This window comes from Pristiophorus japonicus, chromosome 11 (assembly GCF_044704955.1).
Source record: "Pristiophorus japonicus isolate sPriJap1 chromosome 11, sPriJap1.hap1, whole genome shotgun sequence".
In the NCBI taxonomy this organism is placed as follows: Eukaryota; Metazoa; Chordata; class Chondrichthyes; family Pristiophoridae; genus Pristiophorus; species Pristiophorus japonicus.
This window is the reverse complement of record NC_091987.1, coordinates 189441930-189459912: the sequence shown is the minus strand read 5'-3', so window position 1 is coordinate 189459912 and position 17983 is coordinate 189441930. Positions and strand designations below refer to the sequence as shown.

The following is a 17983-nucleotide window of genomic DNA, read 5'->3' as shown; positions in this document are numbered from 1 at the left end:
CTCAATAACCGTCACTAATTTCTCCACCTCCTCATGGAGGAAATTCTTGGTTCTTCTTGAACGCTCTTGCGCCATTCGTCTATTGGACTCAAACACAGGTAATGTTCAAAGATCACACTCACACCTCTCTTCCACCTATCCAGCACTCCTTTCCACTCCCTCAGCCACACAAAAATCATTATTCAGACCTCGCCTTTATATATATGCTCCATAGTCACTTATTCTGAAGACGCTCTCCCTTTAATTGGCCGATTGGCAAGCTTCCTGTTACACTGTGCATGCGCGCACGCTGAAACACCCGCTCAAGCGGTCATGCGTGCCCCTGCCAGCACTGCACGACACGCTGGGCCCAAGCCCTGCCCCCCTGCCACGCGGTCGAAGCTCCTCCCCCCCCCCCCCCCCCCCTCCCCCGACTCTGCTGCACGACGCTGATGGATCAGGACGATGAGGGAGCGGCCAAATTCAGAGGTAGATTTTTGCCGCTTTTTTTCCTCCAAGAAGTCGGCGCACCACATCAAGATACGCCGCTCGAAGCGGCTGAGGAAATTTGGGGCCTATAAATGTAATATTTGCTTCTTAGAAAATGCTATTTAAAATTTTAGCTTTCTGGTGCTTTTATTTGCAAATATTAATAGTTTTGTTTTCGTTTTAAGTTAGTTGTCACCTAAATTTTTATGCTACTAACTAGTTTAATCAACTTCTCTCACTCACATGCCTAAAAGGACATGGACATGCTAAAAGGACATGAGACAACCCATTTCTTCCATTCCTTGCATCCAGCAGATCATGCTCTAGGTTTTTTCATAACAACAGCCCCATTTTATGTGAGCAGGTCTTTAGCCTGACCAGGAGAACCGGCTAGATGTGATGGGGGATCGCCACTCGACTCCCATCGGACGTGAGTACTCCACACCCATTGGATGCGAGTACCGGGGTGGATGTCACCCCAGTATTCAGATCCTGGAACTCTCGTCTTCACTTGCTGGGGGAGTTTAGTTAACTCGAGGCTGGAAATTTATAATTCAAAATGTCTGCAGAATCTACTGATCTGGAAATCATTAGATCGCAGAATTGTTGATGCGTTTTCCATAATGTGAATGTAAGCCACTTAATGTAGTCATAGGTTGACTTGAGGGCTTGTGTCTGTGATTCCTGTTGTATGGCTGTCTTGCTCTTTTCACTTTGTTGCTTTAAACGTCGAATTACACACACACTCAGTTGTAGTAAATGTAGGATTAGGTCTTTTATTCAGACATTCATACTATACAAACCAAGTATGAAAGTTACTGAGACACAAACACTTCACAAGCTAACTTTCTGCTTGCTCCGATTTCCGTGGCTGCTTGTGAGGCACACACCTTCCGAAATTCCAGTCTCTAGTGTCCAGTGTCTGTCAAACTCTCATCTTTATACAAAAAAAGCCTTTGAACTCTCTTTCTTTGCATAGTGCATTTAGACAATTAACATGCAGACGATGTAGAATCAAAATGGCATTGTCCTGAAATCACGGCTAACTGCTTTCTGAATTATTATACACAAACCAGATCGTTTTAACATACCGACGATGTCATCAAATTATTATTTACATAGTAAAAAGTTACACTCAAATACAGACAATGTCATGAATTACTATACACAACTCAGATCCTGTTTTAATCCAATCTTGAATCTTCAACTTTTAACCCTTTCGATATCTTCAGACTGCGCCGGAGCAAAGTGTTTCAGAAATGCAAGTTCCTGATTTCAGTTACGTCATTCAAGTTGGTGCACTGCCTGGGTGAAGAAACAATTTCTAATGAAGCACAATGTTTTGGTTAAGTTCCAAAATACATTATACCGTGCAAGATCTGGCATAAGTTGTGCAAATTACAAAGATGTGATGTTGAGGAAATTAGGTTAGGACCAGGTTTTGAATCCAATGTCAGATTAAAAACCTCCTCTGACAGCCCTAAGAGTTTTGGGTAGCTTTGACTCAGTTCCTTGTGGCTATAACCCATCCACACAAACCTCATACGTTTTGGCATGAATTTGCATCAAATTGTCAATCTCATTCAGAGAGGCCATAAGGATGACCAACAACAAGAACTTTTATTTATATTGTGCCTTTAACGTACTAAAACATCCCAAGGTACTTCACATCAGTGTTAGAAGACAAAACAGATACATTTGACACCAAGCCACATGAAAAGAAATTACGGCAGATGACCAAAACCTTGGTTAAAGAGGTAGGTTTTAAGGAGCGTCTTAAAGGAGGAAAGAGAGGTAGAGGCGGAGAGGTTTAGGGAGGGAGTTCCAGAGCTTAGGGCCCAAGCAGCTGAAGGCACGGCCACTGATGGTTAAGTGATTATAATCAGAGATGCTCAAGAGGGCAGAATTTGAGGAGTATAAGAAATGGAAAAAAATATTGGTGCACTGATGAGTGAGGTCTTCTAAGGTTGGTGTTGAGATATATTGTTAGAACCTTACTGTTCATCCAGCAATGGTATACTTGAGCAACTAGTATTGGGTGTAAAATGTAGAGAAGACTTCCTTTTCTTTTTGTTGTATCCTTCATCTTGAGCTCAAAATTCCCCCAAAAATGTAATTATAGGAGGTACAATTTGATAATGGAGCTTGTAAAGAGTGTACGGTTAGAGTCCATTACAATACCTGAACTACAGAGTCAGTTCTTAATGTATTCATAGTTATTTTGAAAATCAAGGAACTAAAACTGAAGTCTTTATGGTAGAAATAAAATCAGAGAATGCTGAAAATAAGTCACTTAGTATCTATGAAGACAACAGACAGCTTCACATTTCAAGTATAACATTTGTCAGAACTAGAAGCTGTTAGTGTCTATGATTGAAAATTTATTGTCACATATTTTATGCTTGTTTGTGATATTCAGCTTCTGTATTTTATGAAAAAGGCAATATATGCAGATTAAAAGTTACGTGTGTCCTAACTTGAGAAACACTGGGCTAGAATTTCCCCAGCCTAACGCACGTTTTAACCCGATTTTTTGTTCTTAAAATGAAGTGCACAAAATTCCCCAAACCTTAAGAATGGTGTTTTGAAAATATCGACAAAAAGCGAATCGCCCTAGTGCAATGCGAAAAAAAAACACTCCGCCTAAGTTTGGCCATTCGGCGAACCTGTTTTGCGATGAAAAAAAAAGCACGAGAAAAGCAGTCGTGCAGCCTCAGAAACATCGGTAAGTAGGAAGACCTGCAAAAAAGGTAAGTTAAAGTTTTTATTTTTAAATTATTTTGCAGCAATTACTTAGTTAAGGGTCTTGTAAATGTTTTTAGATTTTTGATTATTTTGTTTTTTGCAATTTTTTTTGTGTTTTCTCCCCTCCCAGGGCCTGTATTTTTGGCGTTGATAGGCCTCGGGCTAAAGTTGGCGAGATTGTGGTTTTTAACGCCAATTATGCAATGCCGTTTTTTAAGGACAGGCGTATTTTGTGGCCAAATTTACCCTCTTTAAAAAAAAAAATGGTGCAATTTTTATTCTTATTTATTCACTAAAATGACATTATTTATCAAATAATGACAGACTGGGGAATTTCTAGCTCTCTGAAATCTAAAATTATCTATTCTGCTGAAGAACATTTTATAAATAGTTATATTTGACAAAATAATTTCTACCATGTTATATAGGTACAAAGCATGCATCTTAGTTTGTCAGCTTTTCCATGATTTTTAATGCATTGTAATAATTGAATCTTTTTGTTTTTTAGCTGTTGATACAAGTACAATTAAACCATAGGGCTGTCACATCGTGCAGAACATGAATTTCCTATGCATGTGATGAAGTCAAGACATCGTATTGTTACAGATATCATTTCTCATTCTTTTGTTTGAACTAGTACTGTGCAATGAACAATCAATAAAACCTTTTTAACATCTTGTAGCAATGGATAAAAATCAGAATCCCACACAGAGGAAAAAGCTGTTTAACCCTGGGGCTTACACCCAACTGAAAGAGGTGCCAGAGGGACCTTTTCCACTGGAGGAAGAAGATTTTCACTTGAGTTTATATGACTCATTGGAGTCTGATTCTGACAGCTTAATTCAAGAGAGGCAGTACCAACAGGAACTGCACCATCGCATTCAGGAGAATGAAGAAATGGTAACTCGGACTTCAGAATACATTGAATTTGATGCCAAGAATGGGGATGAAGAAGAATGGAATTTCTATGATAGTCTGGAGGAAGCAGAAGCTGAAAGTGAGCAGGATAGGGGCAAGATTGAACCTGAGCACAAGGTCAATGACAACACAAGGTAATTATTAAATTTGAACATGTATTTAAACCACTTTTTTTTTCTTCCCCCAAGTCACCTCTCCCAAATTTCTCTCTTGAATCACTGGTTAGGCCTCAGCTGGAGTATTGTGGACAATTCGGGACACCTCACCTCAGGAAAGATTTAAAGGCCTTAGAAAGGGTACAGAGAGGAGGTTCACCAGGATGTTACTGGGGATGAGGGACTTCAGTTATGAGGAGAGATTGGAAAAGCTAGGACTGTTCTTGGAACAGAGAAGGTTAAGCGGTGATCTAATAGAGGTTTAAGATGATTAGAGGTTTTGATAAAGTAATTAAAGAAAGACGATTCCATCTGGTGAGTGGGTCAAAAACCAGAGGTCATAGATTTGAAATAATTGACAAAGATCTAGAGGGGAGATGAAAAAAAAAATAGCTGAGTTGCTCGGCATGTGGAACGCTCTACCTGAAAAGATGGTGGAAGCTGATTCCATAAATAATTTTAAAAGGGAGTTGAACGGTTACTTGAGGATGAGGAACTTGGAGGGTTACTGACAAAAAGCGGGATGTGGGACTGAGCACGACTGCTCTTTCTAAGAGCCAGCCTCAGCACGACGGGTCGAATGGCCTCCTCCGATGTTGTAACTTTCTATGATTCTAGGTATTGACTCTTGCAGATCTATGGTTTCATTGGCACCAATAGATCTTTGCTATCTCATCCAAGTAGCCATTCATCATCATTGTGCATGCCATAGGCACAGCCAATTGTGTATTGCCTAACTTCCCCACTCAGAGCTATCCTTTTGCCATAACACGCTCTGTTCTTTAATACCTCTTCTCATTATTTAAATGTTAGCCACTGTATCCTTCCGGCTTGTACCCAATACCTTCCTTACAGAGTGCCTGAGCCGCCTTTGGATTCGAGCACTCAGCATCATATAGAGCGTTGCTTGGACACAGGCCTCATACACTCCTTTGACATCCCATAACACATCTCTCCTCCTCCAGATTGGTTTCCAAAGTTTGTCAAAGCACTTTGTCCAGAGCAATGGATCTTTTCACTTCTCTCACATCCTCCTTTGCTCGGTGTACATCTTCTCAAGTATGGAAACGGTTCTACAGTTTTCACCTCGTCATCATCAATGGCCACGTTCTCCAGTCTTTCTGAGCAGTGTTCTGCTTTTTCAATGGGCATAATCTTGTTGTTTGGGAAGCTGATGTTGAGCCACATTGCCTTTCTTCAGCATCTCGCTCCCCTTCACAATCATGTCCTTCCTTCCTACCTTCTGAAAATGCTCTCTGATTCATCCTATGGTATTTTGCAACCGCTCAGTTCCTCAATCAAGTGTTATTTAGACACAGTGCAGCAGGCTATTCAGTCATGCTAGGCATACAGCTGAGCCAAAACCTGTCCACAGAAATCAACTTTTCACCATGTATCACTGGTTAGCAGTCAGAAACATGACTGATTTCCCCCCCCCCCCCCTCACTCTAACCCAGGGTAATTATATCATCCCTATACCTGACATGGCTGGGATCAGCAAGTTCAGCACACACCAGGTGTTAAACCCCAGGCACTCTTGACTCTTTTGTAATCATCATGACTGCAATGAAAATTGTGGTGAAAATGGCAACATCATCTGCTTATTCTTCAGCTAAAAACCAGCTTCTGTTCTTCCATTATACCTTCAGGCTCATCACATTCAGTGTCTCAACTTCCCATTGCCTCACTCATGATGTGATCTAAGACAGTACTTGTAATGTATTCGCTTCATGGGTTCTTTGCTTACGAATTCATAACAACACATTGCTATTTAGAACTAGTTGGTTTACAAAGGTTTAACAATCACACTACACATTACACACTCATCAGCCACCACACGGGCTTGACAGAGCTATGCCTTTATCCAGTGGCAAGGCTTAACCAGGACGACTGGAGACCTGCTCTACTGCAAGGACCTAGTGCGCACACAAATCGCAGTGTGGGCTGGCCCATGCTGCCCCTGGGCCCTCGCTCTTCTGGGCCCCGTACCCTCATTTGCCGCATCTCCACTACGACCTTCCTGCTCCTCCGCTGCACCTGGGCCCCGCCGATGTTCTAACTGGCGACCTGGGTCTTGATGATGTCACCCAGTCGCCCACCTCAAAGTCGTCACACACTTGGGACCACGAGGCTCTCAACTGCATACCTCATCGTGGATGACCTAGACTCAACTGCCTGGGGTTTTATTGAGCCTTGTGAACATCACGTGACTGACTAAGCCACTTACAATGCAACAGCTCTACAACTATTTTAAATTAACAGATACAGCTGAGTGCTCCTTTATTAAAAGAACACTAGAACCCACAAATTAACAATAAAACTTTTTGGGAACGTAGATCAAAATAAAATTTGGTTGCAGGGGCTGATAATGCACTCCAGTCCCTCCGATGCCCACCTCTCGTGGAAGGCCGTGAGCGTACTGGTGGAAACCATGTGCTCCATCTCCAGGGACACTCTGATGTGAACATAGCCGCGGAAGCTGAACAACCCCCTCGACCACCCGCTGCCTGGACCTGTTAATGGCCACCTTGGCCAGGCCCAGGAGCAGTCCTACAAGGAGGCCTTCCGACCTGCCCGCTCCCCTCTGCACCGGGTGCCCAAAGACAAGGAGCGTGGGACTGAAGTGCAGCAAGAAATCGTGGAGCAGCCCCTTCAAATAATGAAAGAGGGGGCTGCAACCTGGCACTTTGTATATAAACATGGAATACGGACTCCTCCAGACCGCAGAAATTGCAGGCAGCCTGGGAATCTGTGAACCGACTTAAAAACTTATTGCAAGGGACTGCGCATACAACTCTTTTGATAGGAGACAAAATAAAACATTTAAATCAAGTACCCCCCAATCTGGGGGGCCACTCCAAACATTTTCCAATGCCCTTTTTTTTTGTTGAATTTTTGTAGTTTTTTTTGGGCATTAAAATCGTATATTTTACAAGTGCCCCCTATAAAAGGGGAGGGGGACACTAAAACCCGGCAATTAAAACAAATTAAACTTTAAAACATATAAATTCAAATTCAAATTTGGTTGCCGGGGGTGACGATGCACTCCAGTCCCTCCGGCGTCCTCCTCTCGCGGAAGGCCGCGAGCGTACTGGTGGACACCGCGTGCTCCATCTCTAAGGACACCCTGGCCCGGATGTACGTGTGGAAGAGAGGCAGGCAGTCGGGCTGAACGACCGCCCGCCGCCTGGACCAGCTGATGGCACCCTTGGCCGTGCCCAGGAGCAGTCCTACGAGGAGGCCCTCGGACCTACCCGCTCCCCTCCGCACAGGGTGCCCAAAGATCAGGAGTGTGGGACTGAAGTGCAACCAGAAATTGAGGAGCAGCCCCTTTAAATAATGGAACAGGGGCTGCAACCTCGCACACTCCATAAAAACGTGGAACACGGATTTTTCCAGACCGCAGAAATTGCAGGCGGCCTGGGAATCCGTGAACCGACTTAAAAACTTATTGCAAGGGATTGCGCATACAACTCTTTTGATTGGAGAACAAATTAAACAGTAAAATGAAGTGCCCCCCGATCTGGGGGACACTCCAGACACTTATACCTGCCCTCTTTTTTTTGTTTTTTTTTAGTGTTTTTTTTTCCTTTTGTGATTTTTTTGGGGCATTAAAATCATATAATTTACAAGTGCCCCCTATAAAAGGGGAGGGGGACACTAAAACCGGCAATTAAAACAAATGAAACTGTAAAATAAATAAAATCAAATTAAAATTTGGTTGCCGGGGGTGATGATGCACTCCAGTCCCTCCGGTGCCCACCTCTCGCGGAAGGCCGCGAGCGTACCGGTGGAGGGACTGCGCATACATTCCAATACAGAACAAGGCAGGTGCACAGTAATGAGATGTGTGCTAAATGTCCATATCTATTTGAACACCAATGCAGTACCTCTTTCACACAGTGGGCGGCAGGGCTAGTCTCTGTTCTTCACAGAAGAGTGAGCAGCAGTTAAGGGCAAGCTGTGCCACTTTTATTGGCTTTTACGATACAGGGTATTACAAAATACATTCCTTCGGCATGAATTTACATTTTAATGTGCTCATTTTTGTTTTATTTAATAAAAGATAAACATGTGAGGAAGTACAGCAAGCATTGTAACCTCGCCATGCTAAATAATATACTGTACACAGTTAAGTGTAGAATTCCCAAACTATGAGTTCATTTAGACACCATCTCAATTTCCAGGAGTCCAACATTTACTTCCAGGATTTTTGAAGTGGGAAAAATCTTGGTGCAGTAATGAAACTCCTGGAAAATCTGGCAAATTTCTCTTTAGCCACGAGATGTTTTCTGTACTACAAGTGACTACTCTTCAAGAGTATTTCATTGACTGTAAAGCACTATGCGGCATCCTTAAGTCATGAAAGTCACTTTATAAATGCAAATATTTCTAAATGCATGAAATGTGCATCATAGGCAGTCCCTCAAAATCAAGGAAGACTTGCTTCCACTCACAAAGTGAGTTCTTTGGTGGCTGAACAGTCCAACACGAGAGCCACAGACCTTGTCACAGGTGGGACAGAAAGTCATCGGGGGAAGGGGGTGGGAGTGGCACTGATTTACCACACGCTCCTTCCGCTGCCTGTATCTGATCTCTTCTCGCAGCGTTGAGATTCGAAGAGCTCAACACCCTCCTGGATGCACTTTCTCCACCTAGGCGGTCTTCGGCCAGGGTCTCCCAGGCATCAGTGGTGATGTCGCATTTCACCAGGGAGTCTTTGAGGGTGTCCTTGTACCGTTTCCGCTGTCCAGCTTTGGTTCGTTTGCCATGAAGGAGCTCCGCATATAGCAGTTGTTTAGGGAGTCTCGTGTCTGGCATGCGGATTAAGTGGCCTGCCCAACAAAGCTGATCTAGCGTGGTCAGTGCTTCAATGCTGGGGATGTTAGCCTGGGCGAGGACACTGTTGGTGCGTCTATCCTCCCAGGGGATTTGTAGGATCTTGCGGAGACATCGTTGGTGATATATCTCCAGCGACTTGATGTATCTTCTATAAGTCGTCCATGTCTCTGATCCATACAGGAGGGCGGGAATTAGTGCAGCCCTGTAGACCATGAGCTTGGTGGTAGATTTGAGGGCTTGGTCTTTGAACACTCTTTTCCTCAGGCGGCCGAAGGCTGCACTGGTGCACTGGAGGCGATGTTGAATCTCCACATCAATGTCTGCCTTTGTTGACAAGAGGCTCCCGAGGTATGGGACGTGGTCCACGTTGTCGAGAGCCGTGCCGTGAATCTTGATGACTGTGGGGCAGTGCTGTGCAGCGACGACAGGTTGGTGTAGGACCTTTGACTTACGGATGTTAAGCATAAGGCCCATGCTTTCATATGCCTCGGTGAATACATTACTATATCCTGGAGTTCAGTCTCCGAATGTGCACAGACGCAGGCGTCGTCCGCGTACTGCAGTTCAACGACAGAGGTTGGGGTGGTCTTGGACCTGGCCTGGAGGCAACGTAGGTTAAACAGCTTCCCACTGGTTCTGCAGTTTAGTTCCACTTTGGCGAGGAGCTTGTTGACAGTGAGGTGGCGTATGGCAGCGAGGAAGATTGAAAAGAGGGTTGGAGCGATGACGCAGCCCTGTTTGACCCCGGTTCGGACGTGGAATGGGTCTGTAATGGATCCGCTGGTAAGGATCACATCCTGCATGTCGTCGTGGAGTAGGCGAAGGAAGTTGACAAACTTTTGGGGGCATCCAAAACAAAGGAGGACGCTGCATAAGCCCTCGTGGTCAACAGTGTCAAAGGCCTTTGTAAGGTCGAAAAAGGCCATGTATAATGACTGCCGCTGCTCCCTGCATTTTTCCTGAAGTTGTTGTGCAGCAAAGATCATGTCCGTTGTTCCCCATAGGGGACGAAATCCGCACTGTGACTCCGGGAGGAGCTCCTCGGCCACAGGGAGAAGAGGGTTGAGGTGCGACAACCTTCCCAGTGGTGATAGTAGGGAGGTTCCCCTGTAGTTGCCACAGTCAGATTTGTTCCCCTTTTAAAAAATGGACAAGATCACATCCCCCGGCATGCTTTCCTCCCTCCAAATGAGAGCGATGAGGTCATGTATCCGCTCCAACAGCGCCTCTCAGCAGGAATTCCATCTGCAACCGTGGCCTTGTTGTTCTTGAGCTGTTTTATGACTTTGCCTACTTCTTGCAGCGTTGGAGTTTCACTGAGGTGGTGGCGAGTCGCATGCTGCGGGATGGAGTTGAGAACACTCGAGTCAAAGGCAGAGTCTTGACTGAGGAGATCTTCAAAATGCTCCTTCCAGCGGGCCCTGATAGCTTCGGTGTCCTTGATGAGTGTTTCCCCGTTCTTTGCCAGAAGTGGGGTGGGGCCTTGGGAGTTTGGACCGTAGATGGCCTTGACTGCAGTGAAGAATCCTCGTATGTTATGGCTGTCGGCTAATTGTTGTATTACCTGCGCTTTCTCCATCCACCACCTGTTCTTTAGGTCTTGGTTTTTTGTTGGACCTCAGCCTTGAGCCGCCTGTAACGTTGCTTTGCAGCTCCCGAGTTTGGCTGTTGCTTGAGGCTCAAAAATGCTCTGCGCTTATTACGGTCTTTTAGTTCTTGGATCTCCTGATCATTTTCATCAAACCAGTCCTGGTGTTTTCTGGTTGAGTGACCAAGTGTCTTTTCACAGGCACTGGTTATGGAGGCCTGGAGGGCAGACCAAGCGCTGTGGCATTCAGCATCTCAGGACCATCAAGGCATGCCAGATTGGCTGTGAGGCGTTGATTGTATAGGGCTCTTAGCTGGATCTTTAAGTATCCCGGTATTAATTTTTTTGTGGCACTGCTTCTGCTGTCCTCTCTGCTTTGGGGCTATGTTAATATTGATGATGGATCGGATTAGGTGATGGTCCATCCAGCAGTCATCAGCTCCCATCATGGTACGGTGATGCGTACATCCTTGCGATCCTTGTCGTGGACGATGACATAGTCGAGCAGGTGCCAGTGTTTGGAGCGAGGGTGTTGCCACGATGTCTTGTATTTGTCCCTCTGGCGGAACAGGGTGTTGGTGATGAGAAGGTCGTGTTCTAGACATTTTGTCAGGAGTAGGGTGCCGTTGGAGTTGGTTTTCCCTACCCCCTCTCTGCTAATCACGCCTCCCCAGAGGTCTGTGTCTTTGCCGACCCTAGTATTAAAGTCTCCTAGAAGGATCAATTTGTCGTCCTTGGGGATGAAGGACAGGGATGACTCCAAGTTGGAATAGAATCCCTCTTTAGCCTCCTCTGTTGCATCGAGTGTTGGGGCATATGCACTGATGACTGTGGCGCATTGGTTCCGGGACAGGGTAAGGCGAAGAGTCATCAGGCGTTCATTAATCCTGCAGGCGGAAGCCTTTGAGGCGGCCGACCAGTTCATTTTTGACGGCGAAGCCGACTCCATGAAGGTGGTGTTCTTCCTCTGGTTTTCCTTTCCAGAAAAAGGTATAACCTCCACCATGTTCTTTAAGTTGGCCTGCCCCTGCCCGCTGGGTCTTGCTTCGGGCGGCGATGTCGATGTCAAAGAGTCTGAGCTCCCGGGCAACTATGGCAGTGCGGTGCTCCGGCCTGTCGCTGTTCGAGTTGTCCATTAGGGTCCTGACGTTCCAGGCCCCAAATTTCATATTAAATGAGTGGAAGATGCCTGTGTGTGAGTTCTTTTAACATGGGGTGGTCGTTGCACACCGATCACCACACGGGCTTAGCTGAGCAAGGTCTTGGACCAGTGGCAAGGGGGTCCGAGACTTCTGGAGACCAGGCACTGCTATATGAGCTTAGTTGCTTCTGGCGAGATGTTGGCTGCAAGCTCGGTGCTGGGTAGCGCACTTGATGGTAGGTGGTTGGGGGCAGGCATTGAGGGGGTCAGCGGTCCCTGGAGTTCAGTGTTGGGAGGTCAGCGTGGTCACAGCCATGGTACTCACCACGTGATGGGGGAGAAGTGGCCAGGTCATCGGTGGGGAAGGAGAGGTCCAGCCGTCGTTGAGGTAGAAGGAGAGGCCAGTCGTTGTCGCTGAAGAGGAGAGGCCCAGTCCTCGTCGATAGAGGAGACCCGGACGCCGCTGGAGGGTGAGGGGGAGGGCCTGATCGTCACTAGAGGAGGTCCGGTCGCCGTTGGAGGCTCACCTGGCTCGCAGGGTGTCGCCGAGGATCAGGTGGGACAGTTGAGTCGACGTCGAAGGAGCAGTTCGCCAGAGAAGGTTGCTGAAGGAGGGAAGAGGTCCAGGTCCAGTTCGCTGCTGCAGTAGTAAGTTCGGTCGTCATTGTTGGCGGTCCGGTCGTCGTCGTCGTCAAGGAGTGGTGTGGGGCTTAGGAGGAAGGTTCGCGCAAGAGGTAGGCCTGAATTTGTAGATTATACGGTTTAAGGACGATGAAGAGAGAGGTCCAGGTCGCCGTTGCAGGAGGTTCGGTCACTGGTATTTCGGTCGTCGTCGCCAGGTGAGAGGCGTGGATGTTTGGAGGGGAGGTTCTTGCTTGAGGTAGGTCCGAATTTGTGGGATTAGGGTTTAAAGTGAAGTATTAAGAAAATCGACCCCCTATTAGGATCTATTAGGACTAGGGGAAGTTTAGACAGTGGGAGTGGGGAGGGTGAGGGCGAAAAGTTGTCGGATGGCAGGAGATGACGAGGGTAAAGTTGTTTTGGCAGGGGAGCTCCCTAGAGAGCTGCCACCCCGGCGGCCATTTTGTACATGAAATGTGCGTGTCAGGAATGAGCAACACACACTCATTATATAAGCAGCTTTAGTTTATGGGCTTTGCAACCATCAGGCGTGAGAGGAACACACATTTAGTGACTGGTATAATTGTGCAAGCTGAGGTTATGGACCATTTTATGGCATGCCTTTAAAATCATTGGAGATTTCACCTATTGAATTAAACGCATCCTCTTTATTGACTGCAATCACTGTCCTATCAGAAAGTGTTGAATACATTTAATGGTGGATAGTTACTCAGGCAGTACCACTTGAGAAACAAAGTGTATAAAAATAAATCTATAAAAATCTATTGGCCAGTATAAAGCCTGGAAGTAGTTGTTGATGTGAACTATACTGCTGGTGGCCATCAGGTGATGAGTGTGTATGTGATAACTTGCCACCTGGTTTCCACCTGTTCGAAAAATGCTGTAACTGTTGAAGCTGTTGAATATTACTGCACTTAACAGCGATCTCAGGGTTAACACACGCCTTGTCGGCATAATTGCTCATTATGGGGATAATGGCGTCAGGAAGACCGACAAGCATAGATCAAAATGTTGCTTCAAAGAAGAATCTTTTATCAGTCCTAGCATTGCAATCTATTATGTGTAATGTTCCTGAAGCTGAGAAGCTGAGTGTAAGTCTGTGTTAGTGACTCAATAGGGTGATGAGACATCAGAACAAGATGGCAGTAGATCTGAACTTTGGGGAGGTTTCTGGCTTCATTTTCCTGTATCCCCTTGATACACTTGTGCTTTATGATGTGCAAGATGGCCTCCTGATGGAGCCAAAGGCTTTTAATGCCTCCGGTTCTGTCTGCTCTTTTCTATTATAAAATATTTCTATCTTGTCCTGTAAGCAGATAGTCTTGAGATTTTGCAAGTTTAAGTAGTACAGTTGACATAGTTATCCATCCTCCAGACTATTCTGTCTGACCGTAAATAGAAGTGCATGCTTCAGCTAAGTTGGCTTGCGAGGAATTCTTGTCTAAAAGCCACTTTAAGATTTCTTTGATTCCCACATTTAGATTTACAAAGTTGCTTGTTGCATTTCTCCCTTGGTGCCATATGGCCATGCATGGTAAGCCTTCAGGGCAGATTACAGATTTTCTGGACTCATAAGAAATACTTTGGCGACCAGGTGCTGGACGTACTGACACAGTAAGTAAGGGACATGAGGACAAGACTGAACCGAAGAACATCCCACCCATTCCTTCATGGCAGTATTGCACAGCATAAGCTTTTATTAATGGTAGAACACAAAATGATTTGCAGGTTGTGAGGGTATGAATGCTTGGGAATTGGTACTTGGCATTCCAAACCGTAATTTGGTCTTGCCATAGCTGATTTCATGAGGTCAGCCACAGTTTTCATTACATCTCTCCAATTCTACTGAGTTCTGGAGACTATTTCCATGTTGGCTGTTTGTTCCCAAGCTTATTGTATCTGGCACAAAGAAAAAAAGAAAAAGAAAGATTTGCTTTTTTAAAGCACCTTTCATGACCTCAGGATGTCCCAAAGCGCTTTCCAGCCAATGAAGTCGCTTTTGAAGTGTAGTTACTGTTGTAATGTAGGAAACGTGGCAGCCAATTTGCGCACAGCAAACTCCCACAATCAGCAATGTGATAATGGTCAGTTAATTCATTTTAGTGATGCTGATTGAGGGAATAAATATTGGGTAGGACACCGGATAGAGCTCCCCTGCTCTTAGAAATAGTGCCATGGGAACTTTAACGTCCACCTTGAGGGGGCAGACAGGGCCTCGGTTTAACGTCTCATCCGAAAGACTGCACCTCGGACAGTGCAGCAATCCCTCGGCGCTACACTGGGAGTGTCAGCCTAAATTATTGTGCTCAGGTCTCTGGACTGGGTCTTGAACCCATAATATTCTGATTCCGAGGCAAGAGTGCTGCCCACTGAGCCACGGCTGCTACCTGGATAGGATGTTCTTCAGCTCAATATTGTCCTCATTTCCCTTGCTTACTGTATCAGTACTTCTAGTACCTGGTCGTCAAAGTATTTCTTACGAGTCTTGTAAATCTGTAATTTACAGCAATATAGCTCCTTAATGTAGTTAACTGCTGCTCAACTTTGTTTGTGCCACTGCATTAAGCCTGCCGTGTGGGTTTTCTGGAGCACAATTTACTCGTACAACAGAAGCCAGCATTAATGGTGGTTAACAAACATACACTATTTCTGCCAGTAACTTTTAGTAATCCACTGTTAACCGCTGAAGAGCACCAACAACAGTTTCTAGGTCTAAAAGTATATTCAACTTAGTCTGCAATACAGAAGATTTAACATGGAAAAAGTATTAATGCTGCAAATCTGAACTAAAACCAGAGTCATCTTGGAAATCTGCCAACAGGTCAGTCAACATCTGAAAGCGAAAGTGAAGTTAATGGTTCGGATGAGACTTGTTATCAAAATTTTGATTAAGTTTTATAAAGTTGCATCCCACTTCTCTTTAGGTAATTAACTTTATTAACTTCATCAAAATTCTGATAGTCTCCATTAACTTGTCTTTCTCTTTCAAATATATAATGTATTTGCTTTATGCATTCTTTGCTTAAGAATTCATAGTAACACATTGTTATTAAGAACTAGTTGGTTTATTAGCAAAGGTTTAACAATCACACGACACATTACCAGTTTATCCACTAGGCTCACAACCACCTGCCTCATCGTGGATCCCCTGAACCCAACTGGCTGGGTTTTATTGAGTCTTGTGAACGTCACGTGACTGGCTAAGCCACTCCCAACGCAACTGCTCTACAACCATTTTAGTTGTGAACATTAAACAAGTGCCCCCTGATTTAATGGGGCGCGGGGGGGGGGGGGCGTAGGTCACACTCCAAAAACTTTTCAATTCCCCCCTGGTTTTTTTTTTTGAGGGCACCAAAAACACAAATTATACAAATGCCCCCTGACTAAAAGGAGGGGCGGGGGGAGCACTAAAACCGACAAACATAGACAAATTAAACTTTAAACATTAAGGATCAAATTAAAATTTGGTTGCCAGGGTGATGATGCACTCCAGTCCCTTCGGCCCCCCCCCTTGCGGAAGGCCGCAAGCGTACCGGTGAAAACCGCGTGCTCCATCTCCAGGGACACCCTGGCTCGGATGTAGCCACGGAAGAGGGGCAGGCAGTTGGGCTGAACGACCCCCTCGACTGCCCGCACCGGCTGATGGCCCCTTTGGCTGTGCCCAGGAGCAGTCCTACAAGGAGGTCTTCCAACCTGCCCGCTCCCCGCCCCCCCCACCCCCCCCCCCCCACCCTGCACAGCGTGCCTAAGGATCAGGAGTGTGGGACTGAAGTGCAACCAGAATTTGAGGAGTAGCCCCTTCAAATATTGGAAGAGGGGCTGCAACCTCGCACATTCCACATATACGTGGAACACGGACTCCTCTAGACTGCAGAAATTACAGGCGGCATGGGAGCCCGTGAACTGACTTAAAAACTTATTGCACGGGACTGCTCCGTACAACACCCTGCAGGCCAAGTCTCCAATAAATAGAGGGAGGACTCCCGTATAGAGTGCAATTCATTGGGGACCCCCGCTCCTTCAGACGGCAAGATGGTGCGCTTTGGCATGTCTGGACGGCAGATGAGGATGGCAAGGTGGAGAGTGTGCAAGAGCATCCCGTACAGGAATCCCTTCCACGCAGAACTGAAGGGCACGGAGAGGATTTCCCGGAGGAGGCTCAAGTTGTTAACAGCTCTACAATATTTTGAGTTGTATCAGTAATCAAGTGCCCCCTGATTAAAGGGGGGGGGGACACACACCCCAAAAAAAACTTTTCCGGTACCCCCTTATTTTTTTGGAGGTGTTTTTTGAGGGCACCAAAACACAAATATATACAAGTGTCCCCTGGCTAAAAAGAGGGGGGGGGGGCACTAAAACCAGCAAATTCAAGCAAATTAAACTTTAACCATTAAATTAAAATTAAAATTTGGTTACCGGTGGTGATGATGCACTCCAGTCTCTCCAGCGCCCACCTCTCACGGAAGGCCGCGAGCGTACCGGTGGACACTGCGTGCTCCATCTCCAGGGACACCCTAGCTCGGATGTAACCACGGAAGAGAGACAGGCAGTTGGCTGAACGACCCCCTCGACCGCCCGCTGCCTGGACCAGCTGATGGCCCCCTTAGCCGTGCCCAGGAGCAGTCCTATGAGGAAGCCTTTCGACCTGCTCTCTCCCCTCCGCACAGGGTGCCCAAAGATCAGGAGTGTGGGACTGAAGTGCAACCAGAATTTGAGGAGCAGCCCTTTCAAATAATGGAACAGAGCTGCAACCTCGCACATTCAATAAAAACATGGAACACGGACTCTTCCAGACCACAGAAATTGCAAGCGGCCTGGGAGCCTGTGAACTGACTTAAAAACTTATTGCATGGGACTGCTCCGTGCACCACTCTCCAGGCCAAGTCTCCAATAAATAGAGGGAGGACTCCTGCGTAGAGAGCATTCCATTGGGGACCCCTGCCTCCTCCGGACAGCAAGATGGTGCGACATGGCATGTCCGAACGGCAGACGAGGGTGTCAAGGTGAAGAGTGTACAAGAGCATCCCGTACAGGAATCCCCTCCGTGCAGAACTGAAGGACACGGAGAGGATTTCCTGGAGGAGGCTCACGTTGTCAACAGCTCTACAACTCTTTTTGTTGAAGACAAAATAAACAATTAAATCAAGTGTCCCCTGATTAAAGGGAGGGGGGGCACTCCAAACACTGTTCAAGTGCCCTTTTTTTTTGTCTTTGGGGGGGGGTTTGGGGCACTAAAACCACAAATTATACAAGTGCCCCCTGGCTAAAATGGGAGGGGGACACTAACACCCGACACAATAAACCAATTAAACTTAAAACATATAAAATCAAATTAAAATTTTGTTGCTGGGGGTGATGATGCACTTCAGTTCCTCCAGCGCCCACCTCTCGCAGAAGGCCGCGAGTGTACCGGTGGACACCGCGTGCTCCATCTCCAGGGATACCCTGACTTAGATGTAACCGCGGAAGAGAGGCAGGCAGTTG

General features: G+C 46.1%; 1 protein-coding gene across 2 annotated transcripts in view; it reads left to right on the top strand.

Annotated features, from left to right (window-relative positions):
* The window catches only part of jhy (junctional cadherin complex regulator), a 118531-nt gene that overhangs the window by 6435 nt on the left and 94113 nt on the right, over positions 1-17983 (top strand). For both annotated transcript variants that reach the window (XM_070894365.1, XM_070894364.1), the window contains exon 2: positions 3722-4265. In XM_070894365.1, the coding sequence (XP_070750466.1) occupies positions 3898-4265 (368 nt within the window). In that variant the 5' untranslated portion in view covers positions 3722-3897. The remainder of the gene's footprint in view (positions 1-3721; positions 4266-17983) is intronic.